Source organism: Sus scrofa, chromosome 7 (genome assembly GCF_000003025.6).
Source record: "Sus scrofa isolate TJ Tabasco breed Duroc chromosome 7, Sscrofa11.1, whole genome shotgun sequence".
Taxonomy (NCBI): Eukaryota; Metazoa; Chordata; class Mammalia; order Artiodactyla; family Suidae; genus Sus; species Sus scrofa.
The window spans coordinates 92,006,312-92,022,667 of NC_010449.5; the positions used below are offsets into that span (position 1 = coordinate 92,006,312).

The window sequence follows — 16,356 nt, forward strand, 5'->3', positions numbered from 1 at the left end:
CGAGTAGGATCATTCTCGATACCAAAAAGTAACATTTTGCAAAAGTGTACCTTCAGCAGACCATTTTTAATATAAAAACAGTATTTATAACGATACCTTCAGAACCTGTGCAAAGGAGAGCCCTGTCAGTGTGAATGTGCTGGATTTGGCAGCAGCCAGGCAGTTTGGGAGCAGAGTCAGCCACGAAGTCACCTCTCTCCCTCAGGTGGGGCCCTTTCTCTGGCTGGCCAGGTTACCCAGCGGGCTGCCTGGTTACCTGGGAGCTGTGAGCCTCAAGACAAGCACTGCACCCAGCCCTTCAGCCCCAGTTATAGTGATCTTGAACCTTCTCTGATTCTCTGTGTTAGGTTGGAGCAGGTGTCTGATATACCTGGAAGGGAGTGGGACAGAGGAGGAAATGGGTGTCCTTCTGGGCATAGAAATGTCCCCAAGACACCTGAGGTAGCCTGATGATTACTCTAGCCCAGCGGACTCCTTTGCATCCAGATGTGAGTTCCATGAAGAGCCTTAGTTAATTTTAAGCCTCTGATGGGTTTCGGAAATGACAAGCCACATGCATCTAAAGCCACCGAAAAGCCACCAAGACAACTGGCAGAATTCGGCTAGGATTGCCTCAAACGCTTGCCACTTGGGTAGAGGCGGAAGCTACTTGGTTCATGGTAATTTTGAGCATCCGAGGCTGAAGGGACTCTTGTCCCAAGATTGGGCTTGTCACAGAGTAGCATTTTCATAATCGTTGCATGTGTTTCTAGGCATTAGATCTCGTTGTGTGTTACTTTTATTAGATGGAAGGCATCAAGAAGACCAGGGCATCAAGGCCTGGACCCACCTAGGGTTCCGGGCTGAGGGTCCCTCTCTCTCTCTTCTTCTCCGCCCAGTGCTGTTTTAGGAGGGAGAATGGGCAGGGGGCCTACACACCCCTTTTCTTAGCTGACATGTTAATCTCAGACAGCTGACTTGGGCTCACTTGGGAGGTGGAAATTAGAAAAGTTGCTTCTCACCTGCCCCCACAGAAAGCTGAATGAAGGCATGTGCCACTTTCCTAGATCCATCAAAGATTCTCACTGAGAAATATTGCGTTATTGTTTTGTTGACCATGAATCTCTCTTCTGTTGACCAGACAGGGGCAGATATCCCATTCCAACGTCTTCCATTCCTGGCTGATCACAGACTCCCTCTTTGTCACCTTCCAAGAGTCAAATAAAAGGAGCGTCTCTGTTAAAGGCTGTACCTTGAGTTCCCCACTCTGATTTCTGCAGGCATGTCCCACTTCTCTCTGTTCACCCTTTTCCAGTGCTCGCTGTAGTCAGGGGCTGCTCATGGAGGTCCCAGTGAAGATGCTTCTTTAATATGTCAATGGAGGGTAGATCAGACTAGACACATACAGAGGCAGGGTTTACTCTGGGGCAGGAGCAGGAGGCATGAGTGGGGTGTGGGTATAGCTAGATTAGTCTGGCCTTGACATAGCTGAAGAAAGATGCACCAGCTGAAAGCAGGGGGTCCACACTGGACACAGAGGCTAGCAGAGTCAGGCGCAACTGGTCAGTGGATTCCAGCTTACCAGTCCCCTGACCAGTGGCGCTGATGGTTCTCCGGACTGGCTTATTCTGTTCCTGCCCTCTTATCTGTAGCTTCTGTAAGCTACCTTTTTTGGATACTCCATGGAAAGGAGTCCTATATTTTTGTTTGTGTGTTGGCTGGGTTTTCATCCCCGGGACCTTCCGCCTTCTGATCAAGATGATCTTCATCTGCCTGCCTCGTTCATCTGGTCTTTAACGGGTTCCTGTTTCTCCACCACTGCTGTCTGGCTTGTAAGTCCCACTCTCTGTGAAGGCGAGGTCTATTAGGTTATTTATGAATTGGTACTCTGAAGTTTTCTTCTTTGGAGAGCTTCCCTGTTGCCTTAAATTGAGCTAAGGTATTGAAGGACAGTGTGACAGTACACTGAAAGGCCAAGTAGAATGCATTTAGAGAAGTTGGATGATGCAAGGGGAACTTGGAACCCAGAAGCCTGGGCTCTGCAAGGAGAAAGTCCCTCCCCCCATTTTGCCTCGGGGAGTGTGGGGGAGCACTCAAAATGAGACTTAAGGTGTATATGACCTGACACAAGGAGTCATTTCCTATTCTCACATACTGAAAGCATCCTCCAACCAAGCGGGATTGCCCAGAAGCCCTGGGAGTGAGTGTTGAGTGGAGTTAATAGTCACTTCTTACAACATAGAGGGCTGCCTATTCCCCCCAGTAGGTAGATGGTATGTTCTCTTGCCTGAAGAGTAAACTTTAAGCTGGATTCCATTTCTTCCTGGCTTCAGATGTAATCACAACCATCAAAAAACAAAAGCAGGAGTTCCCGTCATGGCTTAGCGGAAATGAATCTGACTAGCATCCATGAGGACGCAGGTTTGATCCCTGGCCTCCCTCAGTGGGTTAAGGATCCGGCATTGCCATGAGCTGTGATGTAGGTCGCAGACTCAGCTTGGATCTGGCGTTGCTGTGGCTGTGGTGTAGGCCGGCAGCTGCAGCTCCGATTCGACCTCTAGCCTGGGAACCTCCATACGCCATGGATGCGGCCCTAAAAAAAAAAAAGACAAAAAAAAAAAGAGAGCAAAAACAAAACTTCTCCTTAGTACAAGTGTCTCACTCGGGCCTTTGGATTTGAAATTGATGGCAGTAGCAGATGGGAGGTGGGTATTGTATATTTTAATTAAGTCATGCTTTTAGAGAAATGGCAACAATATGTGCTTTCAATTAAATTTTTATTGCTCTTTGAGCATATATCACCAGCAAATATTTCTTCTTTGTCAGCCGTGTACTATATGTGTACAAAAGGGGATCAGGGCCTGGGTTTTCTGTCTAAACAAGGTATAAATCAGCAAAGGATCACTGAAGACTGGGATGGGAGCTAACATTGGTGCATTTACCACTGGCCAGGCCCTATGCTCAGGACTTTATGTGAATTATCCAGCTTACTCCTCAAAACCCTCTGAGGTAAGGATTATACCCAGAGAGGTTGGGAATCTTGCCCAGCGTCGCACAGTAAGCGGGAGAACCCGGGATCTGAGCTCAGGAATGTGACTCCACAGCCCTGAGCCTAATCACTGTGCACAGCGCTCTTGTCCAAATTTAGCACCGAGTGTCAGAAGCCATCATCTTTCCAGTGGAGCAGAACAGCAGGAAAGCCCCTCTGAAGTGTCAGTCAGAATTCATTTTGGGGAAAGCAGATAGTGTGAAGACTGAGTTTAATAATCTGTAGTCATATTTGAGAAGTTATTTCAGGAGTGTAGTTTTCGCATCTCCAGATGGCCTCAGAGGACAACACATCTATAGGCTTCTGCCCAAGTCGTGATTATTTGTAATCGATGCTGTTTGGAAGTGTTCCCATTCCCATTTTGCTGATCACAGATTTAGCAAATCACAACAATTCAGTAAGAGCAACCCCCTGAGTTTGGGGGCTCTGTAGCCCCTCAGGGATTTGGTTTTCAGGCCTGTAATGAAAAGGGAGTGGGTTATTAGCAAAAGCACGGAGGAGCTTGTCCTTTTGCCATTGGGGAGGAAAATGTTTTCTTCTCTGTCCGCTCTTCTATTGGAAGTGGCACCAGGAGCCGGTATCTTTGGACACACATCTGTGGTTTTAGGCTCAGCAGGGTGTCATTTTATTAGTTATACACAATAAAATCATCATCTCAGCACACGTTTCCAATATAGGACCAGTGAAATAAGAATACGATTGAGGAAAAGTGGTCTGAATATCTTAGTAAATCTCTCTCTCTCTCTTTTTTTTTGGGGGGGGGCTTTTTAGGGCCATAGCTGCAGCATATGGGGTTCCCAGGCTAGGGGTCAAATCGGAGCTGCAGCTGCTAGCCTCCACCACGGCCACAGCCATAGCAACACAGGATCAGAGCCGTGTCTTCGACCTACGCACAGCTCACAGCAACACTGGACCCTTAACCCACTGAGCAAGGCTGGGAAATGAACCCCAGTCCTCGTGGATACTAGTCAGGTTCATTTTGCTGAGCCATGACGGGAACTCCTAAATGTCTTCTCTTTTAACTTGCAAGTTTCTAAAGAAGACACAGAGAGCCTACAACTCTTTATTTTCCCCTGTATATGTGGTGACATGCTTTCCATGGTTAATATTCAATTTTTTTTTTTTTCTGGTTACTGTTACCATATCACTTGGTGTTCTAATCATTTTCACCAAGGCTTCCTTTAGAAGAGACCCTCCCCTAAAAAACAGAGCTTACATATCTAGATATCTCAGAAGCTTCACATTTTTTATACTATGACAGATAGACACACGAGTTTCTTCATTGGTAGAAAAATCACATTGTTCTCCAAACAATGCCAGTTTCTTATTGGTGTCACTTTAAGTAATCACTGTCTATTTCTTACTGATATTTTTACACAAATTTTTTGCAATTAAATAAAACTTAGGAAAGACTAAGATTGGTAGAAATGATTAGGTACCGAAGTATATTCTGATGTAGGAAATTGTGATTTCATGCTTCATTATTAGGTCCAGTTGTCTGAATCTTGTGGCATATAACTTCATTAATCATTTATTAACCTAGGTAACATCTTTCTGAAGGAACTAATAGCAACAGCAAGGGCTTCCCCTTAGTGGATATTTACCATATGCCAGACACTGTATTAAATACCTTACATTGATTATCTCATTCAATTCTTTTTTTCTTTTTTGGCTGCTCTGCAGCATATGGAATTTCTGGGCCAGGGATCAGATCTGAGCCACAGCTGCGACTAAAGCCCCAGCTGTGGCAACACCAGATCCTTAACCCACTGTGCTGGGCCGGGGATCGAACCTGCATGCCACTGCTTCCAAGACACCTCTAACAAGTGCTCCTCTTGAGCCACAGCAGAAACTCCTCATTCAATTCTTATAACACTTCTCTCAGATGGGTGTTACTTTACCTATGAATAGATGAAGTTCAGAGATGCTAAGTAACTTTCCCAAGGTTCCCAGGGTCATCGTCAGAATTGAGCTCAGTTTTTTTGAACTCCAAAGCATGTACCCTATAAAGAGAAAATGAACCTAATTTCTTATTCATGCTCCTGAATGTGAATATTTGTTTCTTAAAAGAGCAGGCTGTCATCTGGCCATTTCCAGTCATTTTCATAGAAGGCATATCATGTGTGATTCTTTCCAGTCCAGATGACAATGAGCAAGACAAAATACGAGGAACAAGGTTAGCAAATACTCAGTGGAAAATGCAATTGCTGGTCCTCACTGCCGAGTAGCCGAAGCCTAGTTGACACTACCCAAGCCTAGTTGACACACAAAGACCTTGACGAGGCTGTCTTTGCTAATAGAGAACTTGGTGTCTTTACCTGACCTTGCCATGCTGCTCGCCTCTCAGCCCTCAATTAAGCTGCCGTTGATAGAGGATTTATAACGTGCCATGGCTCCATTCAAGGGACAGCAACAGAGGTGTGGCTGAAAAGCTGGACAGTAAAGAATGGAGACGATTTCATTTCTGCTCAAATCAGGGGGGAAGCAAAGCCATAGCTGACCCTCGGGACAGACCACGATGGTCCGGTGAGATGCATCGTCTTGGTGTAAATGCCTCGTTTTTGAGACACGACGTTTCCTCGGAGGACCAAGATGGCCATGATGGGAACATCCAAACCTTGGGAAGTGATTGTGGTGTTTTCTAGTCATGCTGCAGTTTTCCAGGAGAGAGTCTGTGGTTTATTCTTCCTTTAGGTTTCTAGACAACAGAGGCAGTTTTATAAATGAGGGGTCTTAAGGAAAAAATAGTTTCTTGACAGAACCACATGTGAAAATAGCATGTGGAAATAAACCAGGTGAATTAGGTAATTTTAGAGTCCTTTCTAGGAATTGTAGATGTTGTGAACTTTATTTTGTAGAGGTAGGATTCTGTTCACTTGTGTTTTAAAAACATAGTGAGACTTGGGAATTCTTTTGTTAAAAATTCAACTTCTTTAGAAAGAAGAGTGCTATTCTTTTAGAGATGAATTTTTTTCTTATTTCCCACATTTGGAAATAAAACTCCGACTTTTGAGTTGACAAGGGAAGGAGCCCCAGGTACCCAGATGTTAAATTATTGCTTTTCTTCGGGGCTAGTAATAGCATACGTTGTGGATATAATCTTAAAAATGATAAAATATATACACAGGCATCTTAATCCTCTGGTTGGCCTTCAACTATTCAGCTAATATGGCAACACCTCTTAGTCCCAGTTTACTCAGCATTTAGAAGGAATTGATTTGTGGTTTAAGCTCTGAAAAAGGTCAGTCTGGGAGTTCCCTAGTGGTGCAGCAAGTTAAGAATCTGGTGTCGTCACTGCTGTGGTGTGGGTTTGATCCCTGGCCTGGAGAGTTTCACATGCTGCCAGCACTGCCCACCCCCTCTCCCCAAAAAATCCATCTGTTTTCTTGGTTTTCTGAATGACCTAGAGGCTTTGCCAGCTATTGTGCCCTAGAGATAAAATTGATGAAAGTCAGAGCTAGGGTTTTCCTACCTGTGCATTTATCCGTCTTCCGTTGAACCACAGTCTGGCTTTTGATTGCGCTAATAATTAATTTGCTCTTCTCTCTTCCCCCTTCCCTCCACCTTCTCCTTGTCTGTTCACAGGTTATCTTGACGAATCAAATTACAACCCATCTGAGCGGAGCCCTAGCTTCTCAGGCAGACCTGGTGTCTCCAGCTGATGATTTGTCCCTGTCTGAAGGTAAGGGATCTGTCCTAGAGGGGCTGAAACTTGACACTGACATACAGCCCTGCCACGGCCTCCCTGCCTCCTGTTGAGAGCTGAGACGCACAGCTAAGAGGCCCTGGCCAGCGAATCCAGCTGGAGCCTGGCTATAGAGGCTCAGCCACCTTCCCCGGCCTCTGAGCCCTGATATTTGGAGAGTCTTTTGCTCTGTTGCTCTAAGTGAGCTTCCTTTTTGTTTCACCTGAGTCATCTTCATAGACATCCATCACCTCTGCCTAAGGCTTGTCACTCCTCTGTAGGTTGTTTTGGGTCCTCAGTCTGAGGGCTGGTGAACTGCTCCATGACTTTGTTTTTGAGACTGAGGCTCAGCTGTTGCTTGTAGCTGTGGTCCCCTAGCAATTTGGCCTTTTGTTGGTGCTGGGTACTTTTGGACTGGCCAGAACGTGTACGCCAGTATCATGTGCTGCAGACGTGGCTTTCCCAGTCAGCTTTACAGAAAGACGAAGACAAACTCTCCACACTGGTAAACCTGCAAACTTTTCTCCGCCCGCCCATGCTAGCAAAGGTCAGGCTGGCTCTGATTTACGTAGCTAGGGGAATTACACTGCTGAGCCAGTGTGGTTTCTAGTTTTATTGAAAGTTCTTATTTGGCATTTCTGAGTTCTGCTAGTTACAGTCTGATTTCTCTCAAGGCAGAATGCTACGGGCCTGGCTGGATGAGCAGAGCTGTTTCAGGCCCCTCTGCCCTTGGCATTTTCTGAGCACTGTTCATGGTGGATCAGACGAGATGTCTAAGCCTAGTGAGGGTCCTAACTACCCACATGGTTTTCTGTTTATGGTCTCTGCAAGGACCACAACCCTGCTTCTCAGTGGTGGTTTTCAGAGTGAAAATGAATTATTTAATTATAAAAAGTGTAGAATGCTCTGTGTATCCCATTTCCACACCCAGTGATGCATCGTCATCCATTGTCGCCTGGGCCGAAAAGCTGAATCATCTGCCATCACTCCCTCCATTCACTCCTTTTGTCATCAGGTCTACTTGGTTCTTCTTGCTACGTATATCTGTCCCCTCTTTCTTGTAAAGAGTATGGTGATCAGCTGACCTATTAAAAACTCACAATTGGAGTTCCCGTCGTGGCGCAGTAGTTAACGAATCCGACTAGGAACCATGAGGTTGCGGGTTCGGTCCCTGCCCTTGCTCAGTAGGTTAAGGATCCGGCGTTGCCGTGAGCTGTGGTGTAGGTTGCAGACGCGGCTCGGATCCCACGTTGCTGTGTCTCTGGCACAGGCGGGTGGCTACAGCTCCAATTCGACCCCTAGCCCGGGAACTTCCATATGCCGTGGGAGCGGCCCACAGAAATAGCAAAAAAAGAAAAAAAAATAAAAATAAAAACTCACAATTACACTCTTTTAAGCAATTCCAAAACAGACTTCCCAACTCGAGCCTCGACTGTTTACATCCCGCCGCCACCAAATTAAACTCCTCCATTTCTGGCTGCCTTTCCCTGCCTCACCTAGGAATCTTGCAGTTGTGTTGGCCCACTTACTGAGGATGGCCCACATCAAGAAGCTGATTTTAAAATGTTCAGGCATGTGGTTTTTGAACTTGAAACCAACCAGGGTGGAAGAATTTACACCATGGAAATCAGCAAATGCTAAAAATCAGGTTTTGTTCCTTGTCTTTTCAGTGGATCGGTTTCCCAGAAAACCCCTAGATTAAGTGGATGCTTCTTAACTGTTGGTAGTCTGTCCTCTCCTTCCTCCTCACCCTCCATGAAGCTTCTCCACCCTGTGGGGCCGACTCTGCCTGTTCTCTCTTCCCTCTGCAGAGACAGCATCCTTCTAGAAAGCATTTTCCCCCTTTCACTTGGACCGTTCCTTTCCTTCCCCAATCCTCCTGCTCCTTCAAGGTTAATTTAAAGACCTCCTCTTCCATGGAGTTCCCGTCATGTTGCAGTGGTTAACGAATCCGACTAAGAACCATGAGGTTGCAGGTTCGATCCCTGGCCTTGCTCAGTGGGTTAAGGATCTGGCGTTGCCATGAGCTGTGGTGTAGGTCGAAGATGTGGCTCAGATCCTGAGTTGCTGTGGCTCTGGCGTAGGCCGGTAGCTACAGCTCCGATTACACCCCTAGCCTGGGAACCTCCATATGCCGTGGGAGCGGCCCTAGAAAAGACAAAAAGAGGAAAAAAAAAAAAAAGACCTCCTCTTCCACAAAAGCTTCTTGCCTGTTCTAGTCTGCATCTCCCTCTCCCTCCGTCTTCTGTGGCCCTCCTACCCGATCAGCAATATAAAGGAAAGACCGTAAAAAATTCTAAATTTTCATGGCTTCCTCACTAGAATGTTAATGTTTTAGTTTTGTTTTGTTTTGTTTTGTTTTGAAGGACACAGTTTGTCTTGTATTCTTTTGACATCCGTGTTGTACCTGAGTGACCAGCAAAGGTCTAGGGACAAAGCAGGCAGTGAATGAATGCTGAACTAATACCATAGTAAATGCCGTGTAAGAACCATTAGCCATAAGTATCACTGAAAGCACCTCTGAATGTGATTAAAAATTACTGTAATTATCACATGCACATACATGTGTTCAGTTCTGAGGAGGAGACCAGAAGAGAATTTCTCGTTTCCTTATTTGAAACCTAGCAAGTAAGAGGACTTTGCTTTGTCCTAGCTTCCTGGTTTATCTCAAACAAAGAATAGGAGCAAAACAAAGATACAAAGGAAATTGCTCTGGCCGCTTCAAGAAAATGATAAAGTCGTGTTCATGGCCAAGGGAAAGTTACCAGCTTGTTCTTACACAGTTTTTCCTTATTATAAAATCCAAGGGAGAATGCAAATAATTGACTTTTCCAGATCTTTTCCTTGTATAGCTAAGCAGGTAAAGAGGCTATGGAATTTTTTTTTTCTTGAAGTCTATGATGAAGTTCCTTACCAGCAAATGAAAATGCACGCATTTCTTAGGACACTTATACCTAATTCAGATATATTGCAGTGGTTCTTAGAGTTACTGTGATTAATGTGCATAATTTGTTCTCTTGGCTTTTTAAAGTATCTTTTAAGTTGTATTGACTTTGCCGTTGTGCTATTAGGTCTGTGATCGTGGGCAGGCCTTTTGGTGACTTTAGGCCTCGGCTTTTTTCTGTGAAATGACAGACTGGATGAATGTAACATGGCTGAAATCTTTTCTAGCTCTCACGTTGTAAGGTTGTGATATGGGTCTGAAGGTTGATGGGGTTTTCAAATTCTGATTTACAGGGTGGGAAGAGTGATCTTTTCATCTTAGATTAAACCTAATAGAGAAGATCATCATGGAGTTCCCACTGTGGCACAGTGGGTTAAGAACCTGCCTATAAATCTCAGGTCACTATGGAGGCTCGGGCTCCATCCCCAGCCAGGTGCAGTAGGTTAAAGGATCCAGTGTGGCTGCGGCCGCGGCGTAGGTTGCAGCCATCTCGTGTTTCTCTCTCACACAAACGTGTACCCAAGAACAAGTGTGTGCAAGCTGGTGAGAGTGAGAAGCACACTGTGAGGGGGTGAGCCCAAGGTTCGCCCTGTCCCGTAATAGATTTCAGCTGCAGAGCAGGGGGCAGGGCTCAAACAGCGCTCCCTTGAAAACAGTTGGGGTGAGAACAAGCGGCCCGAGAGAAGCCAGCAAGAAAATGATCTGAGTTGACCCGGGAGAAGGACCCAGCAGGGGCTGATTCGGGGAAATGAAGTCCCGTCTGCTCTGACGCAGAGCAGGGAATACAAGTGGCCTGGCCCAACTGAGAGATCTCTTCCACACCAGCGGATCCTGTACTATTAATATCTGCCAGCTGCGGGCCCAGGGCCTCCCCCTGCTGAGATCAAAGGAGCTCCTATCTTGGCTGGAACAAGGTCATCGGCGCAGGGCTGTAAAAGCGAGCCCTGGCCAGCTGCGGGGACCTCTACGGGGGAGGAGAAGTCGGGGATGGAGAGGTGTTCTCTCACGCTCCTTTAATCTCGGCTGACCAGCTGTTGCCCTCCCAGGGTTTGTAGAGTTGAGAGTCCTTTGTTTTTGTGTTGGGGGGGTGTATTTTTTTCCCTTACTTAATTTGGGGCTGGGTTGTTGCTTGGGTTATGAAGACCCATGTTCACTGCTAGGGTCCAGGTGGGACAACCAAAGAAGGGTGCCGCGGACCCCACAGGATGCTCCCAGCATTGCTCCTGCCCCACAGTTTTGTGCCTTGAGATGGAAGGAGGGGCAAATTGAATTTTTCCTATTTAGTTGAAATAACCCGTCATCCTTGAAGCATGCTCGTCCATTTTCAGCCTCTTTCAACACGTTTCCTTCAGGTGGGGGAATGGACTGGTGGAGACTTGGGCAAAGTGACCAAAGTTATAGTGTGAACCCAAGGACAGAAATTGGAATTTTTGACTTTATGATCGACATTGTTCTTGATCAGTGTGAATCAAAGTATTTTCTTCCTCAGCAATTTGATTTTTTTGTATGTGTTTCTTTGTTTGTTTTTGTGTGTGTGTCTTTTTGTCCTTTTTGCGGCATATGGAGGTTCCCAGCCTAGGGGTCTAATCGGAGCCACAGCTGCCGGCCTACACCACAGCCGCAGCAATGCCAGATCCGCGCCGTGTGTGTGAGCTACACCACAGCTCATGTTAACACTGGATCCTTAACCCACTGAGTGAGGCCAGGGATCAAACCCTCAACCTCATGTTTCCTGGTTGGCCGTTTCCGCTGCACCACGACGGAAATTCCCTTCCTCAGTGATTTGTGCTGTTGGCAGAAACTCAGGTGTACAGGTTATCATGGAGTTTGGTGACTGGTTACTCACGAAGTTATTATGACGGTTCTGTGGCCAAGGACATGTGTCTCAGATGCCCTTGACCGTTCTTCCTGGTGGCCATGAAGATACTAAACATGTTTGGACCTCAGGCATAGAGAACAACCCTTTGCCCCTGGGGATCAGTAGAAAAAGGCTCTAACAGTCCAGCTGGCCTAAGACACCATGGCCTATTCTGAAGTCACCTAGGAATTGCCCGGAGGACTGGCTGAGCCCCTTTCCACCCAGGCACAGTCGGTAGGGGAGATTGACACATGGCAGTCCAGTGGGCCCCGTGCAAGATCGAAGCTCCATTCATCTTAGACGATTGGCTTTCTTTCCTCTGTCGATTTACTGGGACAGCAGCAACTTCAATGAGATGACGCCATCCCCTTTAGGAGCCTCGGGTGGCATATGAATATCCTTTTGTCTAGTAATAATAGGTTTCGGGAGATAATAGCCTTAAACACTAAAAATTAAATGTGCTTGGATGGGTCAAGGAAAGAACAAGAGGGAAAAAGTAGTTTTTACTAGAGCGAAGAGGGGTTTCTAGTTTTAGGACTACAAGTCTTTCTATGCTGGTTGAACTGACGGCTGATTTCATGTGCAAGAGAAAGCATCCTGAGATTCATATTCCCCGCAAACCATCCCTGCAGAAAGCTGGAGTCCGTTTGAAAGATGATGTGCAAGTGCATGGCTTGTGTCTCTTCTCAAATAAATTCAACAAGCAAAACCAGCTCAGAATGGTTGGGACGAATCAGGGACTCGTGGTTGTGAAAGAGACAGACTTCAAAGCTTGGTATGAATGTTCAAGTTTTATTTCCACTCTTGCTTTCCAGCTGGATCTGCTCTGGATTTAGTGCAGGATGTTTGAAAATGTGGCTCCCTGCTAATCTCAGACAGTTGCTATGATCAATGGTTTTTTTCATTTCCGATAAAAAAACACTGGTGTTTCTGCTTAAGTTGTGTGTACTTTCCGCTTTATTATTATAGTTGTAATTTATTGTCCAGCATTACCCAAATTTGTGATCCATTAACCACAATCTTTGGGGCGGATTGGTCAAGTTAACAGAACTCTGTCCACACTTTGGCTCCAAGGCCGTCCGCAGCCCAACCCCAAACTAAATGTTCACTGGCTTGGGTAGGGCCATGTACAGATGCGCGCTGGGTGGAACGGCTTTAAAAATCCACCTCGCACGGGCGTGGTGCAGGTTGGTTATAGTCAGTTTTTTGAAAGTGTGAAGTATCACCATGTGACCACAAGATTAATATCAACAATGGTCAGCATTGTCAACATCAGCATTTCCATAGTATTTTAAGAATGTCTTCAGGTGATGAATCATTTAACCCACCTCAAGCAAGTGAAGCCTGGAGGGGGAGAAGGGAGCTGCCCAAGGGCCACAGAGTGAGGGAGAGGCGGAGGGCGCTGGAATGGAAGTCAGGGCCTCTCCCGTGCAATCCTAGATTTGGACGCTGCTGCTTCTTAAATAAGTGTTCATGTCCTGGTGACCTTTCAGTTTTTGCTTCCAAAGCCACAGACATATATCAACACACACAAGTTCACGTGCGTCTGTTCACGAGGAGACACACGCCTTCCCGTGCTCCACTCTCCCTAGTTTTCTAGAATCTATGGCACTTTGCCGAGTATATGCCACTTCCAACAGCTGTTCAGACACCATAAAAGGGCTGATCTCTGGAAAAAGATTAGAAGATTGAAACACCACCCAGACCTTGTGATATTTAGCTAAAGAAAGCCTGAATGGGAGTTCCCGTTGTGGCGCAGTGGAAACAAATCCGACTAGGAACCATGAGGTTGCAGGTTTGATCTCTGGCCTCGATCAATGGGTTAAGGATCTGGCATTGCTGTGGCTGTGGTGTAGGCTGGCAGCTCTAGCTCCAATTAGACTCCTAGCCTGGGAACCTCCATATGCTGTGGGAGTGGCCCTAAAAAGCAAAAAAAAAAAAAAAAAAAAAAAAGCCTGAGTGATCCATGAGGTGGGAGGAACCAGAGTTGGGGGGCGGGGGGACGCAGCCTACAAACGTCTGAAAAGTGCTGGATCTCACAGAGGAGGGGACTCAGGATTTTCCACTGGGAGGCCAGGGGCAATGGAACCAGGGCTGAGGGATCAAAAGGAGAAAGCAACAGCCAACCGCCAGGAAGTCCTCCTTGGTCGGGAGCCCTGTTTTCCTAGTGGGAGTTTGCCTGAGATGCATTTGAAGCAGGAGGCGCATTAAGATCAAATGCGATGAGAGCGGGACGTTTTCTTTGGGAAGCCGTCTTTGAGGTGGTTCCACAAGAGCTGGGCTGGATGTTTTGAAAGTTTTTTCCCCTCACCCTCGGACCTCTTCATTATTTAGAATTTACTGGCTTGTTGCCCAGACCTACACACCTTCCTGTCCACATCTCAGTGCTGTGAAGGCAGAAGGGACGAGAACACCAAAGCCAGTTGGGCCAGTTGCTTCAATGACAGCGATGATGGGCCCAAAGCCCAGAGGATGGGATGCCAGGAGCGGGTGGGATCCCCCTAGGGCGAGGAACTTGGAAGGGGAAGGATTCTCTAAGAAGAAATCCTTATTTCCCATCATTGAACAGAATTCTGTACCAAAGATGAGAGGCCTGTAGATCAGCAATCATAAAAAAGAAAAGAATGGCTGGTTTCTAGGAGTGGTGCCAGGGGATAACTTCGTTTGGGTTGTTATATGGCCTGGAAAACTTTCAGAATGCGTTGGTGATGTTTACTGGGATTTGGGAAGGATTGTCACAAGGTCCAGCAGGGTGGCCTGGCGCAAAGACAGTCCAGCTGAGCTCTGACGTAGGTTTGGCTCTCTCTGAGGGCTTTGCTTCTCTTCATTTTTCTGATGGGCCACTCGATAAATAACTAGTTGGGGTAACCTGTCTTTCAGTCAGGCTGACTTTTCTTGCACATTAGCTGCATTCCTGCATATATTAGCATAGTTTTAGAGCTGTGGGCCCTCCAAAAAAAACTTTTTGGCTAGACGGGGAGACCTTTAAGTGCCTCTCAATCTGATGATCTCGTGAGTTGGGGGGCCCCTACTATATGCCCTAAGCTCATGTTATAGGAAATCCAGAAATGAGTAAGATAGGGTCAAGATGTTTACTGTGTAGGAGTTCCCATCATGGCTCAGTGGTTAATGAATCCGACTAGGAACTATGAGGTTGCAGGTTCAATCCCTGGCCTTGCTCAGTGGGTTAAGGATCCGGCATTGCCGTGAGCTGTGGTGTAGGTCGCAGATGTGGCTCAGATCTGGCGTTGCTGTGGCTCTGGTGTAGGCCAGCAGCTACAGTTCTGATTGGATCCCAGCCTGGGACCCTCCATATGCCGTGGGAGTGGCCCTAGAAAAGGCAAAAAGACCAAAAAAAAAAAAAAAAAAAAAGTTGTTTGCAGTGTGGAGAGTTCCCGTTGTGGCTCAGTGGGTTATGAACCCAACTAGTATCCATGAGGAGGTGGGTTTGATCCCTGGCCTCGTTCAGTGGGTTAAGGATCTGGTATTGCCATAATAAGCTGTGGTGTAGGTCAAAAACGAGGCTCAGATCCTGCATTACTGTGGCTGTGGTGTAGGCCGGCAGCTGCAGCTCCGATTTGACCCCTAGCCTGGGAACTTCCATAAGCCGAAGAGACAGCCCTAAAAAGTTAAAAAAAAAAAAAGAAAAAAAGATGTTTACAGTGTAGTGTAAGGATCACTGTAAAGGAGAGCAGTTTAGGTGGAATGTGTGCAATGCTTTAGACAAGTATGATATCCACCAAAGTCTCTAGGATTTTGTAGGGAGTAAGCATCTCCTAGAGCAAAGGGGGATCCGAAGGGTCCAGGGAGGAAGAAGTAAGAGATGGGCCTTGAGGGATGGATAAGATTTCAATCGGCAAAGAAGAATAAAGATCAGCAAATGCTGTGGCCTGAAGGCATTAAGTTCAAAATGGGCCTTGTCTGCCCTTATCTCCTAATAGTCTCCCGCTCTCAAAACCTGTACCAGCCACCAGCCCACTCCCTTGTTCCCCAGACTCTGGGCTTCCTGTCTCTGGTCTTTGGCCCTGGCTGTTCCCACTGCCTGGAGCACTTGTCCAGATCTTCCCTGGGCCTGTTCCCTCCCCACCTTCAGTCTCACTCATCTTCTCAGAGAGGTCTTCCTTCACCTCTCAATCTAAGATGTAACCACTGCCCCTATCCCATCCTTTTCTATCCCCTAAGCCTGCTTTATTTTTCTTCATTGCCCTTATCACTGCCTGACCTTATATGATAAGTTTATGGGTTTATGGGTTTATGGTCTGCCTCCTTTGCTTTCAAATAATCTTCTCTAGGGCAGGGACTTTGTCTTGATCACTCCCGGATCCCCTAGTTCCTGGAGGGTACTCTGTAAATAGGGGATCTGTGTGGGAGGGAGACATAGGATAAGTTGGGAAGGGAGTAAAGGAGCCCCATTCGCCTGGGGTTTAAGGTAAATGTAGGAGGTTGTGTGCAATACATTTAGAAGTAAGTTGGGGCCAGACCGGGAATGCCAGGCGGAATTTAGGTTTTGTGATAAAATGATCATAGTTATGTACTCTAGAGACTATCTGTTTGAGATGTCCAAGGCAGCTTAGGGATGGGGGATTGGCAGTAAGGAGACAACCAATTCATCAAATTTTTAGGGAAATGGGACACCCATTATGCACCAGGAACTACTATGTTTGGTGCTAAGGATACAGAGCTGGAAGAATGTTGTTCGAAATAGAGGGTAGATCATTATCAAAGATGTGGTGGCAAGAGCATGGTCCTTTGAAGAGCTGCCAGTCATTCCTTATGATGGGAGTTCAGGGGGCACATGGGGGGTGCAGGGAGGAGACTTGAGAAGTAGGCAGTGTGGATCG

General features: G+C 46.5%; 1 protein-coding gene across 10 annotated transcripts in view; it reads left to right on the plus strand.

Moving 5' to 3' along the window:
* The window catches only part of RAD51B (RAD51 paralog B), a 708,971-nt gene that overhangs the window by 413,899 nt on the left and 278,716 nt on the right, over positions 1 to 16,356 (plus strand). For all 10 annotated transcript variants that reach the window (XM_021099935.1, XM_005656349.3, XM_021099939.1 and 7 more), the window contains one exon: positions 6,614 to 6,710. In XM_021099935.1, coding sequence (XP_020955594.1) covers positions 6,614 to 6,710 — 97 coding nt within the window. The remainder of the gene's footprint in view (positions 1 to 6,613; positions 6,711 to 16,356) is intronic.